The following is a 23,247-nucleotide window of genomic DNA, read 5'->3' as shown; positions in this document are numbered from 1 at the left end:
TGTTGGAATTGTTATTTAGCATCTTCAACTCCCCCATTACATATATATATATAATACTTTCTTAGTAAAGACACAACCACTTTTATCAAATAAATATTTCTTTGATTCTAAGAAGCCATTGATAAGACTCCCCCTTTAATTTTAACACCACCACCAAGAAAAAGACTTCTATTCCTTTTGAGGAAGGGGATCATCTTGTAAAAGATTTTCTAAGGGTTTGTTTATTTGATTTAACAAAGCACATAAAAGTTACGTGTCTAAAGAGAAGGATGCTTTCATCTAGAACTTTTTGAAGGAAATTGGCTCTCATTTACATTACACATAGAGAAAATTGCAAAAATGCCTGTGCAGCTAGCTCATTTGTTGAAGTTCAAACAAGAGTATAACTAGTCTTCAGCTAGCTGTCTTGTCCACTGATGGGTTAGACTTTTATTCCAAGCAAATAAGGAATAATATCCTCAAATGCATCTAGAAAATATTTTTAATAGCAAATTTTAATTTATGAAGAGCTAATTAATTTTATTAAAGAGTATATTAATTTAAATAAGCAGTCTGGCAAAATTAATTACTTTGAAATAAATAGTAATTCGGAAAAGTATGAAATTTAAAACATTTGTAAGGCACATCTGAGTTCTAATATTTGTATGGAGAGGGTAAAAAGGCGCTACTTAGACTCAAAGAAATAAGATATGTATCGTCAAATACTAATTTATGGATTCCAGAAAGATTAATGAACATTGTCATTAAATAGGGGTACTGTAGAATCAGGGATGTTTCATAATTTGAGTTTAAACTTGGCATATGTCTTAGCATGTTAATTTTTCTTTTATTGTTGTGCTTACTAATTATTTGTCTCTGTTATAAATTAAGCGGGCGTACAACAAAAATGTACATTTAAAAAATCTATTGTGAAACTCTGCTTCATTTTATTTTAAACAGTATTGGTCATTGCCTTATAAAGATGATTTAAAAGCAAGCCCAACTACATCATTTTAACAACAATTTTCCAAAGTTTTCTTACTTTACCAAGTATACGAAAGAAAATCTTAAAAAGCAAAAAGTTTCAGTTATCAGTATTTCTTATATGAATGTCATATTTTCTGCAGTATGCATCAGCTGTTGCATTTATGCTGCAGTTCAAGTATTATAAACAATATAAGCATCATAAATAGTGTAAACAGGAGCTGGCTGTTAAACATGACATTACTCCATTTGTTGAAGTGCTCTGGCAAATAAGCCTCAAAATTTTCATTCCACTTTATGCCAAGAACAGGGAATAACAGATGAACTGACAGTTCACATTAAAGTAAGAAAGGGTAGCACTCTGGGTTATAAGAACAATCCCCATATTTCAGACAATAGCAGTTAAGCTTTTTTTAATGGAATCGTTTTAAGGTTTTCTAGATTTTGTTTTCGGTTTATTTACAAAGCAAGGCTTGTTAATATAATTCAGAAATGCTTATATTAGTTTCAAGGGAGTAGGAAAGCTACTAAAAATTATCAATTCAGTAAGTTTGCTGCAACGATAGTGAAGAATTAAAAAAAAAATTAATACCCATATAAAAAAACAATGCAAAATTGGCAAAAGTATCTAGCACTAGAGAGAAATTTTTAAGACCAGATGATTGCACATGAATTTGAATGAGGTTTACAAAAAGAAAAAATTATGTAAATTTTTTTTATAACTGAGAAACAATGAACAAATCTTCATGAACACTAGTATAGATACTATTCAAAATAACCACTATCAGGTGCAATGCATATTTGACCACTATGCACTTTCCTGTAAGCAGCATTGTAAGACCCCCCCTTTGGTCTTCGGTAATGCAGTTTTTGGCCCTCTCCTGTTAACATGTGTCAAACAATTTTCTACAGAAAAAAATATGGGTCATTATTGTGTATTGGCTATAGTTAAATTAAATGTGTCATTTTTAATATTTATAATTTTGTTGTTTTCAAATTAAGTATTGTCAGTAAAAAGATTTTAAAATGTGTTTTGTTTATTAAAATAACACTGAACAGATAAATTTCTTATGTTTTCGAAAGCAATTGATGACAGAAGTGTATTTTGCTTCCTGGACGTATCAAGTTGACGCATTTATTTTTATAGAGAAAATTCTTTGCTGCGTGTTGTTCTGTAGCGGAAGTTATGCAAATTTTCAGCCTTGTGTGCTTTTTGGCTGCATCGCACAAATCTGTCTGTCTAGATAACCGAAATGTAAAAATTTGTGGGAGTCAAATTTTATGAACTTGGTGTCTGTTTCACTGAACTTCCATGTTCCAAAACTTTTGTTTCTCAAGAAAGCCTAGGTGGTAGCTTTTCTGCGTGAATAAAAGCAAAAATATATTGGAATTATATTGGAGGTCAGATACTACTAGACCACACAAAAAATCAGCATTTTTATGTCTAATCAATGTGCAATCAAAACGGGGGTCCAACTTATGTTATTTTTAACGCAGTTCACCACCTATTAAGTAAACGGTGAAAGTAATGTTTCTGAAATCATACTCGTAGATTTGAATAGCAAAATAATAAGGCAAAACTTCTGAGGCTGTCCGACTAAGGGATGCCGTCATGAATGACTTTCTAAGGAAAATTTATCTTTTATTTATTTTACAAAGGGGAAAACCCCAGGTACCTAGCCCGTTTGTCAGTGTTAAAAGTATTATTTCTAGAGAGCATGGTTTTATGTATCCACAAGGATGTAGTTTCTATTAGGGTGTTTAAAATCAAGTTACAAAAATCATAATCATTCATGACTCTAGACAATCGAAACCTGCACGAGTATCGGAAGATAAGGATAGACTTTGCTGTGATTTAGTACCTGCCATACATTTGATTTTTATAAAACACGCACGCTTTGGTGATGGCTGGTGCTGAACTGTAGGTACGCAAACGCATATCCTAAACATCCTTCATTACTGCATGCTGTGCTGTTAGATGCTTTGGGAATCTAAGTTTTAATGCATAATGCTTTACAATATCGCAAGTGTTACGTTAACAATCAGGCAACAATAATAATTTCTTTGCGCGTTTTTCCGTCTTGTTTGGTAGCAGAAGACAAAAAAAAAAAAAAATCTTTTTATTATTTACGGACCCATTTTATATCTTTTCAATGTATCGCGCAAATGAGGAAATTTGATTTTTTTTTACAATAATTATTGTTTATAGTTAATATTACTGTATGTGTATTATTGAAAATATTTTTCTTTGTGTAAGCTTACGGTTTCTTCAGAAGTAGTTTAGTGGTAACTGAAATATTGGCGTATTTATCGCAGTTTGTTTACTTTATTTATCGTCTTATTTTCATATTATATGTGAGCGGTACGACTTTCCATACTAAGCTGAAAACGCATTAAAACTTTATAGTTGAAAATTTTTGAAATGGAGATTGTCTTCTTTTAAATCATTAGTAGAATTGCTGCAAACGTTTTGAATCGACTGCGCGTGGTTTCTGTCTGGAGCCTGTTTCTGCAACTGCAGTTCAAATCAATCGAAAGGTCAAAGGATGAATAAGGATTGCGGCTTAAGAGAGAATTTGTCTAGATTGCGCTAGTATTGAACTGTAATAGTTCTGTGAATGAATTAATGTTGTTAATCGGAATACTTTTATTCGTTTTACGACGCAAAATCCCTTTCAGTTCTATGCTTGAGATTAATTTGTAATTAACTGCAACAAAAAATTATAAATAAATGAAAATGGATTTCAACTACCTAAAGTATAAGGACAAGTGATGCGAATTAATTAAATTCGTATATAAATAAGTGTATGTTTGTTGCAATTTAAATTTTCTCTTTCGGGCACTGTTTTTTTTTTTTTTTTTTTTTTTTTTTTTTTCACCTGAGGCAAGTGGTGTTCTGATCATTTTTCTGGTCCTGCTTATGGAAACAGCATTCTTATACTGAAAAATGCAACTTCTTGCACTGAATGCGCAACGATGAAGACGGAAATATGCAGTTATATACTATTAACAGAGAAAAATAATAATAAATAATTTTCTGAAGAATAAAATCGCATTTTTCAAAAATTCCGTGCTTAAAATTTTGGGTATTTGAGATTCAGCAATTAAAATTGGTAACAAATGCATTAAATTATTCTTAAAATATCGTAGATTATCTAAAGAAATGATAAAAACAGATTTCATCATTTAAGAACGAAAAAACATAAGTATACTTGCTTCCTTATACTGCATTAGATTTGTGCCCTCTATTAAAAAGAAGTAGTAGTGAAGTAAAGAGTGCGAAGTTCACAGGACGTATTATATGCTACTAGAAGACCACAAAGCTATATAGATATGGTATCATTTTTTAAAACATGTTATTCCAATTTTATTTCGACGCAGTAAGCTATATATATTATACAGGGACTTTAATAAGTTGCATAATGCATTACAGATAATCATATTAATTCACGCATTATTTTTTCGGTAGAAATTTTTAAATTTATGATCGAATGCAATGTAACTCGATTTAATGATTAATTTTGTGTTATATTTGTAAGCTAAGATTTTGTATTATGTTTTGACATAATCTGGTTCAAATTATTATTATAAAATTTGAAAATAGTGTGATTCCTTAAAGGAGAGTAAAGATTACGCTTGTGATGGATAATTAATAAATAATTTAGGCACTTAAAGATAATTTAATATTGTCTTCAAATACAAATAGCGGCATTTAAATAAATTAATAGACATTTTTAAATAATATTGCCCATATTCTTGTAGAGGAAAAAAATATACGTCAATGTTGTACTGATATTTTAAGTTCTTGTCGACTTTAAATGCAATAAAGCCCAGAAGTGTTACTGATATATTTAACAAATACGTTTCTTGCAATCATAACTCAGATTAAGCTTTTCAGTCATTTTAGTTATAAAAATCAAGTTTATAATTAAAACATGTAACAAATTTTATAGGAAGTAAGTGACATAAAACTTGATAAAAAAAAAAAAAAAAAAAAAAAAAAAGGATGATACAGCAGTCGGGGATATACTGGATTTTTATTTTATAAAATTTATACGTAAATGAATGAGAATTATTAGAACAACTTTTTGATTCTTCTGGGGATCTGTGAATACTTCGTTTTTACTATTGATAGTATTAACACCATCTGAATTTCAAAATGGAGTTTTAGTTTAGTTTTTTAAATATCATGACTGCTTCAGGAATAAATTCTTAGCAGCGAGATTTAGGCTTAGAGAGATGATACGGTTTGTGCGATTGCAGAATTACAAGGTGACTCTGAGATTGCCAACTCTGAGATTTTGTTCAACAAATTCTATAAAGTAAATGGAATCGGCAGAGAGTTGCAAGAGTAAAGCATTATCCAGCAAACGATTTTAGAGAACTAGAATATTAAAAATTAGTTTCTTTTGCTTGGGTATGTATATTTCAAAATTTCTAGCTGAGGAAATTATGAATCCATGCGTTTTCCTTTTTCTATTTTCAAAATGTAGGGCCTTGTTTTCTTGGCTTTGTCTTGCTGTATAAAAGATGAACATATCCACCATTCTCAATGATTTTATAAATAAGTTAATAAATTATATGTTTGAATGAAGACAATCGTAGAGTTACAGTTGTTAACCTGAATATTGTTGAGAAGTGCAGTTTTCAAAATTAGTGTCCACAAGTCCAGCTCGGCTGACATTTATGCTATCCAGGTAGCCATAAATTTTCTGTTTGAATTCTTCTCCTATAGTTTTATTTCGAGACAGGATCCACAGATTCTCTGAATGGAAGAAATATTGTTGTTATTATTATTAATATCAACACTATAACATGACATTCCCTGGTTATCTAAATGCTATTCGAGGCGAATCGCATTTCGAATTAGACGGAAGAAAGAGGAGTAAAAATTTGGAATGAAATACAACGGAAACGAGGTTCATTCGACGTGGTCTGTATGTGTTTGAATCAGGCATTTTCAAGTTTATCATCTCAACCTTATTAATGTCTTTCATCGTCAACATCGCCTTAACTGTTTTAAACGGATTACAAAGAATGTACGAATTCCGTTTCACTGCCATTTTGCGTTCGACTATTTACCATTTTTTTAAGGCGAGGTAGATAAATTTCGTTTCTTAAACGCATAGAGTTTCTAAATAATACGTTTTCTAAATAATTAGTGCCGCAACTTTGATTCTAAAATTAATTAGGTGATTATGCCTAATTTTCTTAAATCAGCTTACCTCAGTCAGCTAACAGCGGTGGGGGGGATTTTTAATTCTTCGATGTTCTTATAAATTTATCTTCTCCGAGCTAACTATACTAGTATCGTCATCAAAAACAATATTCTCTATGCTAAGATCATTATTAAATTTGCTGTTAAATCCGTCACTGTTGTGATTTTTCTCAAGTCTTTTATTTCCTTTTCATTTGCGCACTTTTGGATTGAAGGAATGAATGAGCAAACGAAAGTAGAAATAAATCTGGTTAACGGTTTTGCCAAAGTAATAAAACTTTGCAGTTCATCTGTAGAATATCAGGAAAAGGCTAAAATTGGGAATTTTACGAAGAATTCTTATAACTGACTGAAAGAAAAGTGATAGATGACTGATAGAATCATGTAGCATAATTTTTCGTTATTAAACCTTGTCTCTACCCTCCTGGCCCTTTTAAATGGATATCATTGCATACGTTTCTTGAATATACAGATGCTGATTTTCTGGCATGCATTTGCTGATGATAATGGCTTGTGCTCTTTCGAAACAATTCCAGCATTTTAAAATTAATATAGCAACTATGTTGCTATTTATCATCGTTTGCTAGAAACTATTTCATGTTATATACTTCGTTTTCTAAATGTATTCACACATGAAATATTCACCGTTCTTTTTCTTTAAAAGAAAAAAATCCTTGATTAACAACAGTATCTTTTATAATACTGGTACGTTACTATAGCCTATATTCCGAACAAATGCTGCTCATGCTTCTACCAACAGTTATGTGCATGAGATATCCTAAGGAGGGATTTTAATGCATAGCTTTTATTATGATCCGCACACAGAGAGGCATTATAAAAGATCATGCATAATATTTCTGATTAACCTATTCAATATGTTATAAACACAATTCCACTGCTTTAGATATCCAGAGGCTGCCACATTATTAAAACATAATACCGATAATATTGGTAGAGTTTTGCACATATACGATAAACATAAACCACAAACTACTACAGAAAAATTCATATTTTCTAATTATATACGTTAAATGAAACGTGCATGATTAGACTCTTGAGATTTTTAACTCGGTATATCCTTTAATTTAGTAATTAATATCGCAGGGTTTAAAAATTGTATGTAAGTCATAGACTTACATACAATTTTTAAATCCTGCGATATTAATTACTAAATTATGTATGTATATTTGTATATATATGCTCGAATAACTATAAAAAAACATCTAAGAGTATTATTTTATCTCGAAAGAAATGCTGGATATGCTAGCGCAATACTCGGTAGCTAACTTGTTATTGTTTTAGTCGCCATATTTTATCAGGTTATATACAGCATATTCTCTACTTACTTAATTTCCTTCACTATAAACACATATACGAATTTAGTATGGGTATACGAACATTTGTTTTTTCGGTAAATGTATAGAGGCTTATCAGACGAAGTATATCATAAAAGATAAGTCTAAAGCTAACAAACTAAATGAATATACGCGTTTATTATATAAGGGTACGGATACAGAAACTTTATAGCAAGGACTGGTGGTATCCAAAGTAACCTGAAAACTACACTCATGTCCATAAATTAAGGATAATTCAGAGTCATGCGGAAATCGAACTCTAAAATAAATATATCACCTGTAAAATCACTACACACATCTTCAAGAATCATATGCAAATTTCAGGAAGTAACCAGATGACACCGATGGTACGTCACAATGACGAGAGTGTAAGAGAGTGATATATAAGGAATACAGGCAAAGAAGTAAAATTGTTCGCAGGCGATTTATAAGCATTTCAGTGCAATAACCGAATAGTTATGACACAAAGGACTCATTTGGATGATTTTTTACGTGATAGAATTATCGGCCGTCTGGAATGTGGGCGTACCCAACTGGAAGTATCAGATGAACTTGGAATTGCCCAAAGTGTCATCTCCAGGCTTTGGCAACGATTCCAAGATGATGGTAATGTGAGTAGACGTTACAGCACAGGTCGCCCCAGAGTTACAACGCCGAATGTGGACCGGTATTTGGCAGTTACTGCCAAAAGAAACAGACGGAGTACAGCCTCAGACCTGTCTCGTCAGCTCTCTTCAGCCACTGGTACGACAATTTCAAGGCAGACCGTGTACAGGCATTTAGGGCAGATTGGTCTATATGCTCGTAGATCTGTCAGATGCGTTCCACTTAACTGCAACTCACTGTCGCCTGCGGTTAGCCTGGAGTAGAGCGCATGCATTGTGGACACCGCAACAATGGGCTTGTGTGATGTTTTCCGATGAGCCCAGGTTTAGCTTGCAGTCTGATTCTCGATGGACTTTCATATGGAGAGCTCCAGGTACCCGTTACCACCAAGAAAACATCATTGAACGACACCGTTACGGAAGTGCAGGAGTGCTCGTTTGGGGTGGAATTATTCTGGGTTCCAGAACTAATCTGCATGTTCAAATTGGAACCATGACAAGCCAAATCTATCGGGACGTCACTCTGGAGCAACATGTACGTTTGTTTCGAGGCGTCATGGGCGCACAATTTGTGTTTATGGATGACAACGCCCGTTCTGACCGTGCAAACATCGTAAGCGAATGCCTTCAATCGGAAGATATCACCCGTAAGGACTGGCCAGCATTCTCACCGGACTTGAATCCAGTAGAGCACGTGTGGGACATGCTTGGCCGACGAGTTGCAGCCCGTCAACCTCCTCCTACATGTCTACCCGAACTTTGGAGAGCATTGCTTTTTGAGTGGTGGTGTAATATCCCCCAAGATCAGATCGATAATTTGTTACTCAGCATGCCTAGGCGTTGTACGGACTGTATTGCATCGTCTGGGAGACATACAATCTATTAACAGTCATACCAACCATGTAATATTGTTTTTTTGTAAATAGGTTTTTTTTGTAATTTGCTCCAGGGACAAAAAATCGCTAATTTTTTAATAATATCAAACATATTGCATCTTTTTGTGCTCTTTACCTTTTGTTTAATAAATAAGCTTTACAAATAAGTCAAATTTGTTTTGCTTCTAACTCTTCCTTTGCCTGATTTTGCATTATCCTTAATTTATGGACATGAGTGTAAATGAATATACGCGTTTAGTTATAGAAGGTAGGGATACAGAAACTTAAGAGTGCAGATCAGTGGTATCCAAAGTAATCTGAGTCATAGAGGGCTTAAATGTAGCCTTTTGCACAGGAATATAATACAATATTTTAATAATTACTTCTGTAATCCATTCTCTGTAAAAATCTGTAATCCATTCTCATTATAAAAAACCCATGCATTCTAGAGAAACAAAACATTATGACGAGCGGTCGCTTTAACGAAAATGCATAAAATTAAGATTTTTAAAGAAATTCAAAACACAGTACACGATATCGGTTCTTATTCACGTTGTTATCAAATAAATATTAACATGGAAAACAATATATCAAGTTTAAAAAGGCAGTGTTTCTTTCTAAAATTAAATAGAACCGGAAAATAAAGGAAAAGCCACGAAAAAAATCAGGTCTTGCTTATTACGGATGTTTTAAAGAATTTTTTATTTAAAACAAGAATTGAATTTGGATATTGCATTGGAATAAATAATCCTAAGAGGTCGTTTTGCGGGATGTGAAAGTAAGATAGGATAAATGCTCTAATATTCAGGACTTTTTTTGCGCCGGTCGCTGTAATGAGTGGTTATTGTAACAAGTGTCGAGTACATAATGTGAAGTGATCGCTAACTGCACTATGGGAAGTGGCACTGGGTTGCTGCAATATAAGCTGAAGGCAACTCTTATTTATTTCATGTTTTATTTAGGCTTATTATTCGTGTACAAAGGTCAGAATTAACTTATATTGTAACCAACTTCATGACTCTTCGCACAATACAATTATTTTCATATTCTTCTGTTTCTGATTACTTTGCTTAATTACAGGGCAATGCAAAAGTTATATGTAATGCTGTAGACTTAGGATTATTTCACACAGCATGAGTTTCTGTTTCAAAGTTTCAATAGCTTGAAAGCTGTACACCTCTTTTTTTCCAAATCTAGATTCGCATTTAGATTCACGTGATATTTTAAATTGAAGAAGAAAGGAAATATTTCTTACATTGGGGGAAGGTGAGGGGGGACAAACTGATCCACGTACTCAATTATATTAATATTTACCGAAGGTATCACATATAGATTACATTAATTACACTGAATGGAAGAATCAGAATCCTAATAATAATTCGTTACTCAATGCATATTCTAAAGAGCTCTAAAACTGCAGACAGCAGAAAGGACGTCAACCTGTTTTCGTCATACTTAAATATTTTTAACTCCCAGAATTTGCAAAGCTCTGCTCAAGTAAAAATTTTAGATCCTAATTTGAAAACTATAGATAAGTGTAAGAATTATCCTAACTAACGTAATCAGGTAAATATAGTGTTCAAATATTCTGATCTTTAGGTTAGTAGATCTACTCAACAGATTAAATTGATTACTATCAGAAATGAAAATTTTAAAAATGTTTGTTAACACATACAGGACTTAAAATCAGAGCCAGCGTCAGGAAGTCGGAGTTAATTTATAAGGCTTATTTAATACGTTATTTCTTATGTTAAAAGCGGTGCAATATTTCACCAAAATACATAAATAAAAGGGTAGGAATAAGAATTTAAATTAAGAGAGAGAGGGGTCTGGCAACAAAACTTGTCCATGGTATTATCTCTGTTATTGCTAATGTTTGGTGAGTTTTCTCCTATTTGAAAATTTCCTTAAACAGTGGCCGTGTAAATATCAGAACCAGATGGTTAAAATCTAAATTTTAACCTTTTGAACTATAAATAATTTAATTCATTATTGTGTATCAATTTTGACAGAAACTATTAGTAAGTTAGCTTTATTAGTTATTTGAGTTCCATACTTCGAGTTGAAGTTAAACCCTTAGTTGTTTTTACACTGTTGTATTTGCTAAATGCTCTGATACTGACAATTAAAAACGAGACGAAAATTCGTCTGGCAGTCTAGAAGATTAGACTGGTATTTTGGATTAAAGCAAACTGTGTTGAACCTTATAACTTAAAATCAAAACATCTCAAGATGAATTCTAAAAATAAATTGTCTCTCAAGAAATCAGTTAATCTGCATTTTATGTTAGTTTCTTATATCTTCAGTTTCATTTTCAGTATAAATAAATGCCTATAAATACGTACCTGTATGTCCAAGGATTGAACTGTATTTCGGTGATTCGAAACAGCCCCACACAACAGCATAGTCATCGTAATTAGTATCGATGACGCGATATCGGAGAAAAAGGGACACTGAAATTATAAAAAAAATATCATACGTGACTCATGTGCATTAGTAATATTTATTTATTATGTACTTATTGTTATTAATTCTATTACTGTAATACAATATATACATATATTTAAAGAATATAATTAATATATATGTGTGCGTGCGTGTATGATGATTTGGAAATGACGCAAATGTTAAAGCACACATAGAAGATCCGTACTGAACTATAAGCTTGGATGTCGTGTAGATGCAATAAAACGCAATCGTAGCAGATTTATATCATATTTCTTTTATTGTAGTTAAACAATTTGCTGCCCCATACAAATTGGCACGCTAATCGTACCCTTTCCAGGAAGTAACATTTACACTTTTTTTTTATACTAAAGCAAGTGCGTAGTTATTCAATCATTGGTGCTTAGTTTAAGGGAATGATTTCGGTTTGAATTAGCTACGTTATCATCATTATGTAAAAGCCATATGATATGGGTTAATCTGGAAATAATGCAGTCTTGAAAAATTTATTATAACAGTTACTATTTTCAGAATAGCGAATGGAAATGGCCAAATTAAAATGAAGAATTAAGGGGCTATAGCTAAATTAAGTAATGAATTTGTTTTCCCTAATTTTTATCTTATATATACATATGTTACGGTGAAACACCGAAATCTGGAGAATGTCGACTTTCACCGGTGAATGTCAACATTCACATAGTCTCTTGGTGTATGTCCGAAATATTTTCCAAATACTCTTATTTCTGACTTAAACCGGTGAATGTTGAACATATAACAATATTATATTTTCTTCTCCGTAATTCAGTCACGAATAAACGCACTTGAGACTTGAAATAAGAACCTAAGAACATGAGAACCTAAAACACACACAATACATTCAAAATGAGAAAGGAAAATAATAGAAGTTAAAAACTTACTTAATTATATACTACGTTCTAAATGAGAAAATAAAATAACAGTAATAAAAAACTTACTGAATTATGTGATTCAAATCTTATTTATTGCAACAACTTAAACTATTACGGCACTTTATGACCTCTCTTTTCGACTTACACCAGAGCATATCTGTGATTGTCGACATACACCGGTGAGGGTCCGAATATACAAGAATGTAATGCAATATTCGATCTTTCACCGACGTATTTGGTGAATGTTGATATTCTCCGGTGAAAGTCGACATTCTCCAATTTCGGTCTTTCACGGTAACATATGTTTAAAATTGTTTAACAAGAAAATAGTAAAGTTAAATTAAATTTAAATAATTCTCTTGCGCCATTGCTGCAAGGAATGAAATTAGAATTTAACAAATATTCTCTATTCGTATAAAGCAAATATAAAATTAAAATTTAAAATTAAATTAGGAAATTTTAATTGCAAAGGAAAAATAAATAAAAATTATTATTGCTGCCAACTAATTTACAATTCATTTAAATTCTAAGATCATATGTAAATTAATTGCACTTATCTAAAACCATGAAAAAATATATTATTCCAAAACATTGAATTTATTATTCCTAAAAATAGCATAAGTGAATAATTGTTGAGCAGGCAGGAGACAGACTTATCAAAGGGAAGTTATCCACAAACCTAACTCTTCAATTACTCAATTCGTGTTTCGTCATCTATATAGGCAAGATTAAAAGTAAAATTCAAAACCAAAAGTAAAATGTTGTGAATTACAATAAAAAAAAGAAAAGAAATTTAAACAGTGGAATTTTGAGAAAATAGCAAGTAAATGACTAGAGTTAAAATTAATTAAAAGTCAATTAAGAGTAGAAAACCAAATTTTTAAGAAAAACCAAAGTAATTCAGAAACTCTTGCCTACAAACTTTGAGGAAGTTTCCTGTAGGCAAGAGTTTCTAAATTACTTTGGTTTTCTAAAAATTTGGTGACTTTTAATTATTTTAATTAATTTTAACTCTAGTAATTTATTTTCTATTTTCTCAAAATTCCACTGTTTAATTTTTTCTTTCTTTTTTTTCTTTTTTCTTTTTTTTTTTTTTTTTTGTAATTCACAAACTTTTGGCTTTGAATTTTACTTTTACACTTGCCTATATGGATGACAGAACACGAATTGAGTAATTGAAGAGTTAGGATTGGGGCAACTTCCCCTTGATAAGTCTGTCTCCTGCCTGCTCAACAATTATTCACTTATGCAATTGTTAGGAATAATAAATTCAATTTTTTGGAATAATATATTTTTTCATGGGTTTAGATAAGTGCAATTAATTTTCATATGCTCTTAAAATTTAAATGATATTGTAAATTTGTTCGCAGCAATAATACTTTTTATTTTTTTCTTTGCAATTAAAATTTCTACATTCATTTATATCGAAAGCATATATATATATATTTTTTTTTTACAAACTTTTTCATTATTTATAAGCTTGGTCGTCAGCTATGGTCGTAAATTTGTTGTTTCAGAACCTAACTAGGGTGCAGTATCAATCGCACTCCTCCGTGGAATGGGGTTTGGTGTCCTTTTAGCCGATGGAAGTTTAGCCGCAAGGGACAATCCGGAAAATCGTGGACTTGAGCCGAAATTTCTATTCCCCCCACAAGAAAGAGAAAACGAAGTAGGTTTCAAGTAAATAAATACTTCCTCACTTAAAGCCAAGACCTTCCAACTTTGCCTGCCTTATTCCGGTGTTAACTTTTTTTTAAGTCTGATGTCTTTAACTATTTGAAATTTGACGACCGTGTGCCAAATTAGCATACTAATTAATAGCACTAACTTCCACGGAGCATATTAGTTAATATTCTTTTTCGTTCGATCAAATTTTAAACGAAATTACTCAGCATACAATACAATTTATTTTGATTTGATCGTGTTTAAGAACTAAGTACTGAAATAAACTTAAGTTTATTGAGCGTTACGAGTTTAGCCTTGAAATTTCAAAGTTCCTCAAAATGTCATGAATAAGTGATATTTTCTTGATTTTAATTAAAAAATGACTCTTTCATTTTGTACCTTGATTCCTTTTCTTCCAATATACATCCAAACTGAAATCAGATACATTAAAAGCTAGCAGAAATTTTCATGTATAATGAATGTGGAGGGCAACCTTTTGTACGGAATTTTCCGGCCTTAACGCTGAGAGGGTTAAATTTTTCATTTAACATAAAATATACGAAATAAATACACATTAATTAAGTTCATAAGAGGAATTGATTAAGAATATTAACCAAAAGTATTTATTTATCAGTATTAAATTTGTTTTCAAAAGTAGAAAAATTAATAAAAAGCTTATACAAAGTTTTTTCCATAGATTTAATTTCAGGGATGCGGTGCGCTATTTTCCTAACTATATTATGCAAAGAGGTGTCTTGGAACATCTACTCAATTCCTTAACAAGGCCAAAAATATCCTACAGTACTTGCGAAAACTCACTAAAGTTAAAAAAAAGGAGACTGATAGCGTTTTCTTCACTCTAATGCATAGGAACTCGTTTTTTACCTTTTACCATGTCAGCATATGAAATGTTGTCACTAACAGGGGTCAGTATTACATCAGAATTAACAGTATCCGTAGAGTTCATACTAGGCTTTGGATCTGAGTTAGAAATCAAGAGTTTAGGAAATTTGGAACATCCACGGTAATTTGCAGTATGGTTAGTTAAGACACAATTTTACATCACTTAACCAATTCAAGCCTTTTAGTTAGGACAATCGATAGTTCTGTGCGGTCACGCACATTTCACACACCTAGGTTTTAGCATGCAGACATCAGAAAAGTGATTAAAGTAATATCGACGGGCGATATCATGGAACAATAATCCACACTCTCGACAGGCAACGATCCTGTGTCTATCAAATTCCGACAGTTGCCGGTAAACATTTATTCTTATTCGAGGCACAACACGATATTATTTGCAAACTCCGACCTTACAAAGCGCTTTTCGAATGAGAAATCCACCATGCAACTTTTCTTTTGTGCAGTGCTGCAGATGTCATTTCTCGCTCCTGTGTTGTCTAAATACTCTGAAATACTGATCATTTTCATATCCCAACCTCTTCTTCCTTTCATTTTGACGTTCGTCAGATCATTCCTTCCTGGTGTTGCAATTTTAATGGCCAGCAGTGTACATATATTAGGTGTTTTGGAATCCAGTAGCCGCTTTAAATACTGTTTAAAGCGAGTACAGGATAAATTACATGTCAAGTGTTTAAAAATGCAGTGTCCATTTTAAATGTGATAAAGGCTTCTAAAATAATTGTTCCAAATTTTTGCATATATTCAAGGACATTTTTTAATGAATCCTTAATTTAGAAAGCTTATTTTCTGATGAAATGTCTAATAACGGTTCAGGGATATAGTTATAATATAAGTACTTACGTGGACCCATGACAAGTTCCAACTTGGCTGGAGCTTTGGCATCAGGGGTGTGAAGATAACCTCTCATTAATGTTACCCGTCTGTTCCTGTAAATAAAAATTTATTTTATATGAGTTTTATTAATTTGCTTCAGTGAGAATGAATGAAGAGCTTTTATTTGCTTGCTTATCAAAATTCGAATTTATTTATTGTAGTTACTTAGCGTTAACTTCACTTTCCTCTGCAACATCTTAAATAAAATAATGTTAAATTCAATTTAAAATATTATTTTGCATTACTTTTAACATTCTTTCAAAATCCGTATTTTTAATTTTCATTTCCTTAAGACGAGGTTACGGAAGATTAAAATTACTAGTTAAGATCTGATTTAAAATTTAAGTACTACAGGCAGATTGTTCCATTTTAATTAATTTAAAAGTACGTTATCACAATTAATTCTTAAAATATATTTAAAAATGATTAAATTAGTTTTAAAATATTCATATACGATTTAATGCACTTTATTTAGAAGTGATAAGCAATATCATTATACGAGGAAAATTTTATGTAATTAAAAGTAATTCTGGATATTTCTGGTTTTCGTAATTTAAAAATAACCCTGAAAGTTTACACAAAATAATGTCTCATTAAAAAAGCTACTCTCTGATAAATGCATAAGATAATAGCATTTCCCCTTGCTTGTTACTGTTAGTATGTCCAGATGGCAGTTTGGAGATCCCTGTTTCGAATCCCAGAATTGAATTTTACGTTACCTGCCTCGAAAAACTTAATAGCTTCTGCATTTTCGCTTGAACTAACCCGTCATCACCTGGATTTAAAAGGCCTCAGGCTTCTCCCAAGTCGCCTTTTAAATGAGAAGAATTATTGCTTTTGCCCTTGCATGCGTAAGCGATTGGCAGTTCCAGCTTGCTATTAAAAGATTCATGGCTCGAAACTCTGACAGCAGAGTTGAATTTCATATTACATTCTCAATAATAATTAAAAAAAAAAAAAAAAAAGAAAAAAAAGAAACAGTATCTACAAATATACAGTTTACTCTAAATAACGATGAAAAATGGTGAAATACAGTCGAACTTCATCATAATGAGAATTAATAATCCCAAAACATGTCTTGTTTAATATCCTCGGGACCACAATGGTTGAGTAGTTAACACCGCTGAACACTGCTAGTTCGCCCAAGGTTCGACCCCGGCGAACAACCTGGCTGCATCACTGTTTTCGTGGTTTTCTTCGTGTATAGCGAAGATATGAGCCACTCTCTGTTAGGAAGTTCTTCTCAAAGGCATCCTTTCCCTTAGGCAGATAGCCCTTGTGTGCTTTCTCGTATTCAAACAGCCTAACCTTAACCTACTTCCTATCGTTAGTTAAATGTAAACAAATTCTTCTTGAATAAAATATGCTCGACAATAACGTGTAAAATCAAAATCATATGGCCGCCCATACGGTATAGTGCTTAGGGGAGCCTGACTGCTATACCGAAGGGCTCGGGTTCGAATCTCGGAGAAGCCATGGATATAAAATTGTCTGTTCCCTAATAGGATGGTAGCGGTGGCCTCCTATTATGTGCCTCTACAGTAAAATGGCATCACTTCTGGCCTTAGTAGTGACCATGCCGTTACAGGCAAGTGCCCGCCATTGGAAAGGAAAAAAAAAATATTGAAACTGATTGCTATTTACAGCCACGTAATCTGATGATATCTACTCTTGTTAGCTCACCAGTGGCCGAGCGGTAAAGTCGCTGAACAGTGGTAGTTCGGTCCGGGGTTCAAATCCCAGTCAGCGGGCTGGCTGCATGGATGTTTTTGTGTTTTTCTCCAGGTATATAACATATATACGAGCCAGTTTCCCTTAGAAAGTCACGATGGCATCTCTTCCCTTTGACCCTTGGCCCTCGAGCGCTTTGCCATAATTGAATTAACCAAACCAAACTAAAACAAATCTGCCTTCGTTATAACAGAGTTCGACTGCATTAGGAAAATGATATTAACTGTAGTGGGAAAAAAATCATTACAGTATGTTAATTCCATTTCGTCGAAATGTTGCTCTCATTTTCTTGTTGCTCGCACCACTCACAACAGTTGTGGCACATTTCAATCCTCCTTCAACCAATGCAAACGTCCTCTGCACTTCGTACCAAAGTCCACTGAACTGAAAAAAAAAAAAAAAAAAATGATAGGATGAATTAAAAAAAAATATTATCTTCATTTACTACTGTGTAAAATATATTGTTTCAAAGTTTTTGCTTACTTCTGAATTAATGATGGGATATTCCATTACAGGGTGTTAAGGTAATGTGGCTAAGCTAATTTTTTAAAGAATATTGGTCATACATATACTCTGTCAGTTACAAAGTTTCACCCAAAAAGATGGTCTCAAAATACTAGTAGTTCGATCTGGGTTCGTTTCCAGGCAAACGTGCTGGCAGCATGAGTGTTTTCACGATTTTAGCCATCTGTAACATGGAAACGAGCGATCTTCCCTTAAAATGTCCCACACCAAAGGCACCCCTTAGATAGATAGCTCTCGCGTACTTTGCCGAAATCAGATAAACCTAATCAAAACCCCAAAAGCTAAGAATTTTATGAAGATAATTTCATGAGTGATAGTTCCTATAAGACTATATGATCAGTTAGCAAAATATTTATTATGCTATAGTAAGTTAAGTGATACATCGCGAAAGAGAAAGGCAGTGTAAGCTGCGTTTGAAAAATGCAATAGGTTAATGAGGTTTTTGTCATACGGGGAAAATAGGCGCCTAAAACACAGTTTTCACGAGCAGATGAAGAATTTGGATAGGAAAATGTTTTGTCATCTTTAACTAATTCATAATAAATCATTAAAATCATTTTCACAACGGAATATTACTGACGAAAGTTAAGTACGTTTATACATTTGCCTGCATCTGCAATAAAAATCATCGTGCAGTTTTTAAACGTAGTTTGTTCTTTGTTACGAAAGGCATTTTGAAACGACTCCTAAATAATTCGACTATCAGATAAAATGTAGGAAAAAAAAAAAAAAAAAAAACTTTCCAATAAAGCTCTTTTTCCGAAAACATTTGGGTTCCCGTCGCTATGTGTGGGATATGCAACTCACGAATTTTTAACTGTCTTTAAAAACTCAGTCACCAATTTTGTGGTGCATATTGTGCATATTGTTGTTGTTGTGTTGTTGTTGTTATTGCTAATGCTCACTTGTCTGACCTATAGTCAGCCCGAGCCCACAAAAATCGTTGTGGCAAAGAGCGAAAAATTACGCCTGTCGTTGAACAACAGCCTTGAGCACCTTACAGGTAACAGTGCGATTTAGTTCAGTTCCGCCCCCAATTTTAATGAAGAGTACGCCGGGGGGACGGGTCCGAGGGTCTCCCACTCCTTTTCCTCTACCATCAACCTCTAGAGAGGATTTTCAGCTCGCCGCATATTTAGAGTGCCCCCATGTCGCACGGACATTATACATTTACAAACATCGATGCCTTCTCCGGGATTCGAGCCTGGCACGGCAGTCAGCGATAACCACTATACTGGCTGGGTGACGGTGCATGTTGTTCCCAATAAATATCAAAAGTTTCGGAAACATCGAAGGGAGTGGTCAGAGGAAAAGACAAATAGTTCAGTAGAAAAGCTAGGTTATTAATATATTCTTGCAGAATTGGTAATTATTTATAGCTTCATATAAACTAAGCCTCAGCAAGCCGTGAATACTAGTGGCACATTTTCCATTAAAAGAGTGGCCGAGCAGTAAAACTGCTGAACACGGGTAATTCGCCACGGGTTCAAATCCTGGAGAATAGGCTGTCTTCAGGGGAGATTTCCTCGTATGTAAGATGAATACCAGTCAGTCTCTTTTAACAATTCTTTCACGAAAGCATTATTGAAGCAGATAGCCTTCACGTTCTTTGTTACAATCTGAATAATCCTTTTCTTAGAAAAGAAGGAAAGATATGAAATTCTTTCTTTGTTATCCTATATGAATTATTATATCAAATATGGTTAGGAGATTTCTAATTATTTAAACAATATTGCTGTACTACTGTGGGACTGCAAGAAGGATTCGCAGAATGTCGCTTTACTTGAAAGACAGAAGAGAATCGTTTGTATTAGGAAAACAAAATATTCGATATGTTCTACTAATAAATTTGAACGACTTATTAGTATCCTTTTACATACAAAATTAGGCTTTATGAAAAGCTCCATTAATGTCACTGACAGTAATGAAAGAAAGAAGTCAGCTTCGAAAGATTAATGATGTGAAGAAGAAAGAAGGACTAGCTGTCAAGCTCCAAATTTGGAGTCTTTTATAAGATAAAATCTTTGATAAGAAGATAAACGACAATGAACTAGTAGCCTGGAAGGCTTTTTTGTGAAGAAGTGAATGGGGGTTTTTGAAAACAATAAAATAGCATGCTATCAGAATTAATATCTAAAGAAGTTTCTTTACTTTTAATTTTTTTCCCAGCATGCAACGTCGTGTAATGTGTAGGTAAAAAAAATGATGTTAGATGAAGATACGTTAATTATATCAGGAGTTCTGGTAATAAGTAAATGCAGTATCATTTGCATAAGAAACTAATGCAGTAACATAATTTTGAAACAGTAATCTAGTTGATTTATTTATTGCTTGTAGACCACCAGTTTTGGACGAGAGGGTAAGACCTCTAAGCACTAAATAAATTCTTCTCGTGTCCGTTTTCCGAAGAAAATTTGTGGTTTTCCACACGATTTTTTTAATGGCCGGAAGTAGTGGCCATTTCATTATGGAAGCACCTAATAGGTGACCACCGTTGCCTGCTATTGAAAGGACGAATAGTTACAACCATGCCTTCTCCGGGATTCAAACCCGGGCAGTTACCGGGCTCCGGGGTTCAAACCCGGGCGCTACGGCAGTTAGGGTCACTAACCACTATACCGGCTGGGTGGCTATTTCCCGCATGTCTGAGGTGAAAACAAACCAGTTTTCCTTAGAAGTCCTTTCTGAAGGCATCTCTCTTTTTTCCGTTAATCAGTTAATCAACCGGTTATAATCGCCCTTTTAAATCCAAAGATTGATTGTTTACTAGATTATTTTTACACGAGAAATTTGTTCATTATAAAAATTAACTCCATTCAATTTCAGTCTAAAGCGTATAAGCATATTGAAATAATGATTAAAATTTTGCTCTTGGGGAGGGTGGGACATTCATTGTTGTGGAAAATCAATAAAAGGTATTTATGAGCGTAACTTTATACAGTCATGTGAATCCTTTTGTTATAATCGGGTCAAATATCCCTAAATATTCCAAGAATTGTGTTATCCGTTTCGAAAATTTATCTTACCAACTGCGAGACATTCAAGATTTTTCTAACATAAAAATTATGCATAATTTTGAGAGAACTTTTTCTTTCAAAAGTATATATCCTATTTATTTACATCTGAATTCCTGAATTTTGCCCTTGAATGAAAAAAAAAAAAAATGTGCATCTTTTATAATATTTCGTGCATGCCCCCTTAATTGCAAGTACCGTTATCATCAGAATTAGGCAAATGGGATGCTATATATTTAAATGCATAGTTGTTCTTTAACTATTTTGTTTAGAGCAGAGTTCACTAAAGGATTTGGCATGTGTATTTAATTAAAGAAGCCGACTGGTTCTCATATAGAACAGCCTAGAAGCACGAGGAAAAAAACTATCATCTCATTTACGTGAACTTTCATTAAAATTACCCCACCTGCATAGGCTGCTACTTTTCGAATGTGAATTAAATTAATTACGTGATTTCCATGCATATAATAAAACTATAATTCAAAACTAATGTAATAGACAAACAAACAAACAAACAAAAAATAAATAGTAAAAATTAGTCCTGTATATTGTCTACGTTAAGCATCAGTAGAGGCAACAGAGCAAGAATGGGAACTGGCAAGTGGCAAATATCATCCTGAACGATGTAGAAAGATGCTTTTTGCACGCTTATTATAATTTCGTCAGTTGCAACTCGATGGGTTTTCAAAAGATAAGAGGTATCTTGGAGATATAAACTTGCATTCGTCATACACTGGAGGGATTGAATCGGTTTGTAGCGCTTTCTAAAACATGTTTACTTCGGCTACTGAAATTATACTTGCCGAAGCAAACAGAGAAATCCATGGGAACAATTAGTGCGACTTTTATATTGTAAGGTGCTTTGCTTTTATTACTAGTATCATTATATCCATGTTTTGTTAATGTACGAGTACCAATATACATGTAGAAAAATACTGAAAGAGACAGCACATGAAATTATAAGAATATATATATTCTTATAATATATACATATATAATGCAAAATAAAATGTAAAAAATACGCTTAAAGTTTATCCCATATTCAGTTCGGACTAAACCAAAAAACAGCAGCACAGAGGCAAACTGCAAGAAATGGGGGGGGGGATATACTAAAACCAAGAATAAAAATGAAATTTCTAGAAGATAATGAAACTTCTATTTCTAGAAGCCATTTAATATTCAAAATGTGCTTAATTTTACTCAAAAGGATATCTCAGAGTCTTCAATATTGGCATTAAACTGTATTCGACTGTTACTAGAAACAGCTATTAAAGGAATGTGATGCAAGCAAATAACATAGAAATGCTAAAAAAAAAGTCTCGAAGTAATTTGACATTAAAAAGTCTGTAATAGTAATAAATGCAGTAAAAAAGAATTTATTTCGAATTGAATTACTTGAAATGTGCATTATTTTAATTTAAATTTTCTGAATTTGTAATTCGTAACATTCGCCAAGTCACCGAAGATTTAAATAATGTAAACCAAATAATAATAATAAAGTACTCTAATTGAAATTTGATTAAAAATTGAAAGGCTCATTTGTAATTCCTACAATAAGTTAAGAAGCAAGAAATGAGATTGAACTATTTCAATTATGAATAACTGCATATTGAGAATCTTTCCAGAAAAGAAAATGAAATAGTATTACACAAATCACAATGTCAGAATTTAAATTATTCTGTAACAAAATTAAAATAGACATTATAGGAACTTCAAGGGGAAAAATATGTTTGATAGCAACATCCTTGGGCATCAATATTCCTTTTCAGAAGAAAAAAAAAAGCTGTTTGAAAAGCTGTACAGTTACGTATTTCAGTATTTTGTTTGCTGAGCATATTTCAATGTAGTCACATATGCCTTATAAAGTAAAGTACGATTTAAAAGTACATTACCCTTTCAATATCGAAATTTTCCTGGACTTTTGGCTCAGGACAGCTAGCTGGATACAGGGACAAACTCCATGCAATACTAATGGCAAAGATGAGCAAAATATGTATTCGGAATGTATCTTTGATTCCCATCTTAAAATCTCGTCTAAAACTTTTGAAGTTGTGAGGATAACTAAGATCACCACGAACAAAACCCGTTTCAAGTCACTCCTTGCATTTATATGTCTTCCATATCCCGTCCTAAATAAAGATCAGCC

At 32.8% G+C, this 23,247-nt stretch overlaps 1 protein-coding gene across 1 annotated transcript; it reads right to left on the bottom strand.

Annotated features, from left to right (window-relative positions):
- Nucleotides 1–4,981: 4,981 nt before the first annotated feature.
- Nucleotides 4,982–23,197, bottom strand: LOC118187734 (apolipoprotein D-like). The gene is made up of 5 exons (XM_035358010.2): nucleotides 22,994–23,197; nucleotides 17,810–17,946; nucleotides 15,799–15,884; nucleotides 11,362–11,469; nucleotides 4,982–5,728 (listed from the first exon to the last, which is right to left on the bottom strand). The coding sequence occupies exons 1-5, from the start codon at nucleotides 23,120–23,122 to the stop codon at nucleotides 5,580–5,582; spliced, it is 609 nt and encodes a 202-aa protein (XP_035213901.1). The 5' UTR covers nucleotides 23,123–23,197; the 3' UTR covers nucleotides 4,982–5,579.
- Between the last annotated feature and the right edge of the window lie 50 nt (nucleotides 23,198–23,247).

The sequence above is a fragment of the Stegodyphus dumicola genome, chromosome X2 (assembly GCF_044657685.1).
Source record: "Stegodyphus dumicola isolate Sdum_Otavi_A_Nest chromosome X2, ASM4465768v1".
In the NCBI taxonomy this organism is placed as follows: domain Eukaryota; kingdom Metazoa; phylum Arthropoda; class Arachnida; order Araneae; family Eresidae; genus Stegodyphus; species Stegodyphus dumicola.
The sequence above is the reverse complement of the archived record's forward strand: the minus strand, read 5'-3'. Positions and strand labels throughout refer to the sequence as shown.